The sequence below is a fragment of the Myotis davidii genome, unplaced genomic scaffold (assembly GCF_000327345.1).
Source record: "Myotis davidii unplaced genomic scaffold, ASM32734v1 scaffold399, whole genome shotgun sequence".
Classification (NCBI taxonomy): Eukaryota; Metazoa; Chordata; class Mammalia; order Chiroptera; family Vespertilionidae; genus Myotis; species Myotis davidii.
In genome coordinates this window covers 4,992,300-5,000,213 of record NW_006292094.1, presented here as the reverse complement: position 1 = coordinate 5,000,213, position 7,914 = coordinate 4,992,300, and the positions used below count along the sequence as shown (strand labels likewise).

Below are 7,914 nucleotides of genomic sequence, written 5' to 3'. Positions count from 1 at the left end.
GAGCGTCCTCCCCAGCGGCTGCTGCACTGGGGTCAGATCTGGCCGACCCCTGTGGAGTGGTGCTTAGCTCACTCACCCTAGGAATCTGGGGACCTTGTGGTTTCCTGGGAGCAGTGGGGCCATGCGAAGAAACAAAACCAGAGGGGAGAGTGCACAAACATTTATTTACAAAAGTCCAAGATACATATGATACAGGCTCTGTACATAGTAGTTAAAACAGGGTTATTTTATGTTTTTACTACCAGAAAGTAAAGAAAACATTTAGTAATCATTTCTGCTATTTTTATAAAGTGACAGGTCATGCACTTTTAAGTTTTAAAATCCTTTGCGAAGTGCAAATACTAGATTCCTCTCCAGTTTTAAGGCAAGTGGAGTGGGACTGTTGCTGGGCGGTACCTGGCTCTGGGAGCACTCCGTCCAGAGGGGGTGTCAGGCGGCGCTGAGCATCCTGCTTGGTCCCCAGAAAGGGGCTGGTCTCTGTGGGTTCCTGCCACTTGCATCTTGCAGCCACTGGCTTGTCAGATGATTATGGCCCCATCTCTGCCCCCAACCCCATCACTAGGACGACCGCTTCTTGAGGACCCGGGATCCAGGTCCTGCCTCCAGGACCCTGAGGTGTCTAGAGGGTCAAGCAGGGTTGTCGGGTAGTCGGGTGGGTGAGCAATAGCCAGAATTCTCCAAGGACAGGTTCTCAGGTTGGCCTGCGGGGGCCATTACTCGGCTTGTTGCATGCCAGGTCCCTGGGGATTTGCTGGATGGCAGTGACAGGCGCATGCTACCCACCCAGGCCCTCCATGGAGCCACAGAGCCCGCTGTGGGTCAGAGGTGGAATGAACCCACTCAGGCCTAGGAGGCCAGGGTGAGTGCTGTCACTAGGGGGGCAGGGCAGTGCATGGGCTCACCCTTCCCACGGGCGGGATGTCTGTTGGGGGCTCACTGTTCTCAGAGAACCCCCTCTGGGGAAGAAAGGAGAGGGCACATGCTTTCTCAGGTCCTGTCACTGTCATTCAGGCTGGCACCGAGGTGCAGGCAGCCCCCGGCAGCGGAGACCGATGCAGGCCTGTCCTCATGGGTCCCACCTCATGCCCAGGTGCCCGGCTGCCTGCACAGCCTCCCGAGGAGGGCAGTGCGGGGCAGCTTAGCACACTTATCCGTTCTAATTCTGGAAACATCTGAGAGGCCCAAGGCAGCAGGTGGCCACACGCAGTGCTGCTCGTGTCCTGCCGCAGTGAGCAGGCCTGGGTGGCGCAGCCTCTGGAACAGGGAGGGTCGTCGGCTCCCCCTCTTCTCTGAGGCCTGTGGTGCCCTCTGAACTTCTGGGGACCCCCCCGACATCAGACACAGCAGTGGAAACTGGACCACCACAGGGAGCCAGGCAGGCTTGGCCCCAGCGGAGGCCTCTGCTCTGCACACGGCCGGGGTGAGGACAAGCAGGGACCCCAGAGCCTCAACGAACCTGACAGGGCAGCGGCTAGGCCAAGCTGGGGCCTCTGTCCCCCTGGAGAAGCCCACCGCCCCCCAGCCTCAGGGGAGCTGCGCCCACCTGGTTGCTGACAGAGAAGGCTCCCCGGGAACTGCTGCGAGAACCACCAGACCCGGTACAGCTGCCCCCAAAAGGCCTTCCATTTGGCAGTCTCAGGGCCGTCCGGCTGCCTGACCTGGGATAAGGTGACTTCCCAGGGACTGTGGGAGACCAGTGGGCCACGGAAAACAGTAAATGCAACGTAGCAAATGCGAACATTTTAGGTAAGTCACAGAACAGAACCCACAGCACGATGGTCTCACCTGAGCGGGCCGAGAGGAGAGGACAGACCTCTGAGCCGCCACCAAGGTGGCACCCTGGGGTTCTGGACGTGGGGGGACATGGTCTGTAGCTTCCCCACCTTGTATGGTGCTCTTGGGCCTGTGGCCACTGCTCTGCCCTCTTCACGGGGTCCAGCCGGCTCAGAGCGCCTCACTCTGCGGCCCCAGTGCAAGGGGGTGCTGCGGCACTGGCCTGGGGGACACGACTCTCACCTCTCTCCAAACGGCACTACTTGTTGCTTCAGCTTTATTAGGAACCCGACAGCTGTGGCGAGGAAGGCCTATGTGGTTTCTCATCAAGACGCCTGTTGTCTGGTGCCGAGGGGATGGAGGCAAACCTTCCCCCGTCTCTCTCTGCAGGGAGCAGTAACGGAGCAGAGGTGACCACCTGCACCAGGGGCCATCGCACTGGCTGCTAGGATGGCAGACCTCTTCGGAAGGGGGTGTGGCTGCCCCCGAGCTCTGGTCAGCAAGAACTAGCCCCCCAGCCACTCTTCCAGGGGAAGTGGCCCTTCCTAGGAAGGGGAGGGAAGACCAGCCTGTGCTTTAGGAGTCAAACCCATCATTCCTACCTAGAGAGCCTGGCACAGCCACTGGCCGCGGGGTGGACAGGGATCTAGCCAAGCCCCGCCTGCACACGCTGCTCAGTGGGGCGCCGAGGGGCAGGGCGAGGGGGTCAGAAGCGATGGCGCGGCTGGGGGCCAAAGTGCATGGGCAGGTTGTGCTCCAGGGGCAGGTGGACGGGGGCAAACTCGTAGTTGACCCGCACGTTGGGCAGAGGCGGCACGTAGGGTGCCGGGATGGGACCCATGTTGAGGGGGAAGTTGTTGAACATGGGCCGCACGGGGGGCAGGGCGAAGGGGGGGTGCACGAAAGCGTAGGCGGGGATCGGCGGCTGGTGCAGGTTCTGCGGGACGGGCCTCGGCAGGGCTTCCATCCTCTGGACTTTCTCTGGCGGCTTCTCCAAAGGGGGCCCGATGCGCTTGAAGGTGTTCTCTGAGGAGAGACAACAGGCTGAGCTGAGACTCCCCTTCAGAGCCAGGGCCTGGAGGCCCTCACAGGAAGCCATGTCACGCTCTGCGGCCTCAGGGTGGGCCTACTGCCTTAGTCTGGTTTGGCTGCTCCTTGTTCTTAAGCTGCAACCTACCCCTTGGGACCTGCCTGCCATCAAGGAGGCGCAGAAACTGTATCTAAGCTCTCGGGCTTCCCACAGGGAGCAGGACGGGATGAAGTGTGTCTACAGCCACCTGAGACCGAACTCCCGGGTAGCCCTGGCCGGGCAGGGCCTGTGGAGGGGAAGGGAGAGAAGCACTTGCCTCCGTTCTTTCTTTTCTGTTCCTCTTCGGCTTCCTTCTGGATTTCCTCAATTAGCTTCTCATCATCTTCCTAGAAGAACAACAAGGTGATAAGCTGGCTCCCCACCAGCTGCATGCAGTGTGGAGCGCCACCGGGTCCCGGGGATGCCCGTTAGCGCTGGTCAGCAACGGGGTGAAGCCAGAAACCTGCTGCTGGCCAGTGGGCCTTCACGTCACTCATTCCCAGCTCCCTGAGAACCCTCCTTCACCCCGGGAGGCTTCAGGGCAGGGGGCCTGGGGCTGGGCCCAGCCTGCTTTGTTCCCTCAGCTACAGGGTAAGCAGAGGGAGGTCCTGTCTCATGCAGCTCGGGGGGTTGGGGAAGCGAGTAAGGCTGGGTGGGCAGGGCCCGATGATCCCGAGCTTATAGCCTCTGAGCCCAGCAGCCTGGCTGGCTCCCTCCTGCATGGGCTGCAGTAATGTCTGCGCAGGCCCTCGGCGGCTGGTGGGCTGTGGGAGCAGCAGCACCCGCCAGTGAAGCCCGGGCCAGGTCTCGGTGCAGGAGGAAGGGCACAGCAGGTTCAGAACAGACCCTGCCACGCCCCTTCCCAAACTCAACACCTGGTGGGCCGGCTGTGCTGACTGGCACTTCAGACTTGGATTACCCAGCCTGGGGGCAGGAGCCAGAGGGGCTCTGGGCAGGGTGCGGAGCAGGGCAGGACCCTGCTGGCCGCATCAGCCGCACGCTTACACTGAGTGACAGGCAGGCCTGGTCTGTTTTGGGTCTTCCGGCTGTGGCTCTAGGAGTTAAGAGCAGCCAAGCTGGAGACGTGCAGGGAAGGGTAGTGGTGCCCAACGTGGGGGCGGGAGCTTTGGTGCTTCAAGAGCCTGCTGGTCACCGTGTTTCCTCCTGCAGGGTGTGCTCTGGGGGGGGGGGGGGGGAGGGGCGGGGGGTGGGGGGGGGCAGTGTCAGTGGTAAGTCTGCATTTTCCATGCCGACCTAAGGCTCTGACCGACTGAGCCTCCCAACATCTCAGATGTGGGTGGAGTCCCAGAGCGGAGGACGAGCTGGGAAGGACCCTGGGAGTCCCAGGCCCAGAGGAGTGTGGCAGCGCCTGGTGGGGCTGAGCAGTGGACGGTTCGTAGATTCACTCCGCGTGGTTTTAATGTCCCGGCCAAGACAGCAGTTCCTGAGGTCGCCAGGTAGTCACGAGCCCCTGATGCTTTCACTCAGTCAGCGTGTCAGACACCTGCGCTGTGCTAGACACTGTCCTGCGTTTACTGGTTCACCTTCTGGTCAACAGCGAGACGGATGGAATGAGTGAACAGCTACATAATATTGTCCTTGTCTTTGCAGATAAAAGCTTTTAGGACAGAGCCCCTAGAGACTGGGCTCTGTGGGCAGCAGTGGGCGCCTCACTGAACTGCGCTTCCATTCTCCAGGCCTCAAATGATGGTCTGGACTCAATGGTCTCAAGGCCTCTTTCCCACTCCGACATTTGAAAATCCTTATCATTAGACACCCAGCCTCGCCTGGCCAGCTGTTCTGAGCAAGGCAAGGGGAACAGGAGACGTGACAAAGGTTAAGACCCCATCATGCATTTTGGACGCTGCCACGTGCTTGAGCACATAAGAGAATCGCATGTCCTGGAGGAATGCTGGTAGGTGTCATGTCCACCCCCAGGTAATGCATAAAAACGCTAAAAATATCCAAGATGCGGTCACCCTGCCTCTCTGAGAACACACTGAACGAGGAACTTACTGCTCTACAGGGTATTCACTAAGCCAGTCAACACAAAGGGCTCTTGTAATTCAGGGTCTGGTGGACAGTCTGAGGCCTTCATGTGAATGTCAAGTTCTACCAGGTATCCAGACTAGGAGCTGGCAAACCTCTATTTTGGTGCCAGAGGGAAGCGGTGAGGTGAAGGGAAGCAGGAGTGCAGTGCCTACGCCTCGCAACAGGTAACCCGGGTGAGCTGCTGGGCACCCGCGTCTCAGCCCCTCATGGAAAGCTGGTGCTGGAAGGACGAATGAGCCCAGTGTGTGAAGGACTCAGCATGAGGCAAGCGCTCATGATTAAAGGTAGGAAAGTCTGCCGAAACCGGTGTGGCTCAGTGGATAGAGCGTCAGCCTGAGCACTGAAAGGTCCCAGGTTCGATTCCAGTCAAGGGCATGTACCTAGGTTGCGAGCATATCCCCAGTAGGAGATGTGCAGGAGGCAGCTGATCGATGTTTCTCTCTCATCGAAGTTTCTAATTATCTCTCTCCCTTCCTCTCTGTAAAAAAATCAATAAAATGTATTTAAAAAAAACACACCAAACCATAAAGGTAGGAAAGTCTAACAGACGGCAGGCTAGAGTTCAGAAAGATGAGAAGTTTCTAGAAAAAAATGGTACAGATTGGGAGATGCCCCCAACATTTCTCTCAGTGGCTTCTTTAGGTACAAGTGACAGGTTTCTTGACTGGTCATTTATTAATTATAACTATTAGTACTACCTTCACCATCACCACCACCACCACCACCACCACCACCACCAAGTCCCTATTTCGACCACATCACCTAAATGTGCTTATGCCCATCAGTCCCCAGAGGGAGGCTCAAGGCCTCTGACAGCACAGAAGGCATCTTAGAAATCCCCATTCCAGCTTCCTTCTAGCACAGAAACTGAGGACCCAGAGAAAGTTGTTCCAAGTTACGGCAAATGCTTTATACTGTTCTACGGCATCACTAAAGTAGCTTTCCTGGAGGAAATTCGGAGGTCTGTGAAGGTGTCCCTGTCCCACCGCTGACTTGGTGGGAAAATCTGAAGGGTGTACGCATTGCTTCTTCTCAGGGTCAGTACTGAGAGCCCTGGCTCTCAGCGTGGCTCAGTTGGGCATCATCCTATGCACCGAAAGGTCACCGGTCAGATTCCCAGTCAGGGCACACACCCAGTTGTGGGTTGGATCCACAGTGTGGGAGGCAATTGGTCAGTTTCTCTCACATTGATGTTTCTCTCTCTCTCTCCCTCCTTCTCCCTTACTTTCTTTCTTAAATCAATTAAAAAAAAAAAAAGCCAGTATTGAGAGTTCAGTATACATCAGGCCCTGTGCTGGATGTGCAGCAGAGAAGAGTTCTGTCAGGGTAAGTGAAGAATGAGGGCAAGAGAGGGTTCCCTTTTGGGTAGAAGATGCCAGGTCCCCTCTCACTGCGGAGGCACCTGCCTGATTTTATTTATTGACGCGTTTCCTGTGCTACTCCATGCTCCTGGTGGAAGCTCCGCCTGAACAAACGCAGTTTAAGGGTTCCCTCAGGTGGGTCTGGGGCCCTTGCAGAGGTGAGTGTGAACTGAGCTTCTTGATGCGGATCTGCCAGCTTCCGGAGGGCAGGGCGGCAGGTGCTCCTGCCGGCACAGACGCCTCGGCTGCCATGGAGACGCTCCCTGGCGGAGGGGACAAGGAGCCCAGGAGTTCTTCTTTTGAAGAGAGCCACCAGAGCGCTCCCCTTCCTTCCTTTGCTCTGATCACTCCAGATCTGGTGAGTGCACTCAAGGGCATTTGTCCTTAAGTCCTGTCCTTCCCCCAGTAGGCAGTGCCCTTAGAGTCTGAATTCAGTCTGTATTTCACCAGAAAATGTCAGCACTCACCTATTTTGAGCAGCGATTGTTAGCATAAATAATGAGTAAATTGTCATTTACACCTAGAATATGGGTCAGGAGTTTCAGATTTCAACTTTCTCCAACTGTTTGGAATCACAGGACACTGTGTTTAGAAACTAAGAACTAAAACACTGCCTAATAGCCCTGGCCAGTGTTGCTCCATGGTTAGAAAGTTGCCTTCCACCCCGCCACCCCAGCCCCCCGGGTTGAGAGTTCAATTCCTGGTCAAGGACACATACTTGTGTTGCAGGTTTGCTCTGCAATTGTGGGAGGCAACCAATTGATGTGTTTCACATCAATGTTTCTCTCTCTCTCTCTCCACCCCCCTCCATCTTTTTCACTCTCTTTAAAAATCAGATTTAAAAAAACCCCAAACACTGCCTAACATATATATATTTTTTTTAAATTATAGTTTCAGCCAAATATTTTAGATTATAAAGGGAAGATTTCTTACTTTATTGGGATGTAAATTCTTTCCACAAGCAGCTTCTCATAAGCATTTTAAATTCCTCAAGTAAAGAGTAAAGACAGACTGAACTGTATACTTTTAAAATAGCAAGTTTCATTTTATATGTATTTTTCTACAATTAAAAAAACTAATATTTTAAAAAAAGAGAAGGTAAGTATAGGTTTATTTTGAGATAAAACATGAAGACTGGCTCCTATCAGAACACTTCTTGGGGTTGGGGCTGAGTGACAGACGAGGCACTGAAGCGCTCTTAGAGGGGAGCTTCCTCGGGAAGCATTCTAGGCACCCCATGGCCATCATTCACAGTAAATGGGGCATTTGTGGAAAAGCTTGCCATTCTGCAAATCTAGGACACACCCAGGCTGCTGGACATGGAGAACAATGGGAGGAAAGAAGATGATGTGCGGGCCAGGTGCGGCGGGATCACAGAATTCATTGTCCTGCAGGGGCTGAGTCACTCACAGGAAACCCAGGCGAGCTGGAGGGCTGTGAGCCAGCTTACTCTAAGCGCCTCACACAGAAGTAACCTTCCTAACTCCACGCGTTAAGTACTAGTCATTAATCCCCACACTACAGATGAGGAAACCGAGGCCCAGGCTCAGAGCTTGAGCTCTTCCCTCACAAACTATAGGCTTCTGAATGGGAGCTTCTGGAGCAGTGAGCCTGGAACCCTGCCCGCCAGCCCTCATCACTGTCAGAGGTGACTATTTT

The 7,914-nt window shown here is 55.5% G+C and overlaps 1 protein-coding gene across 4 annotated transcripts in view; it reads right to left on the bottom strand.

Moving 5' to 3' along the window:
- Positions 1-990: 990 nt before the first annotated feature.
- RNF216 (ring finger protein 216) overlaps positions 991-7,914 on the bottom strand; it is a 123,719-nt gene continuing 116,795 nt past the window's right edge. For all 4 annotated transcript variants that reach the window (XM_015565124.1, XM_006765437.2, XM_006765439.2 and 1 more), the window contains 2 exons: positions 3,120-3,189; positions 991-2,799 (listed from right to left, as the gene is read on the bottom strand). In XM_015565124.1, the coding sequence (XP_015420610.1) occupies positions 2,480-2,799; positions 3,120-3,189 (390 nt within the window). In that variant the 3' untranslated portion in view covers positions 991-2,479. The remainder of the gene's footprint in view (positions 2,800-3,119; positions 3,190-7,914) is intronic.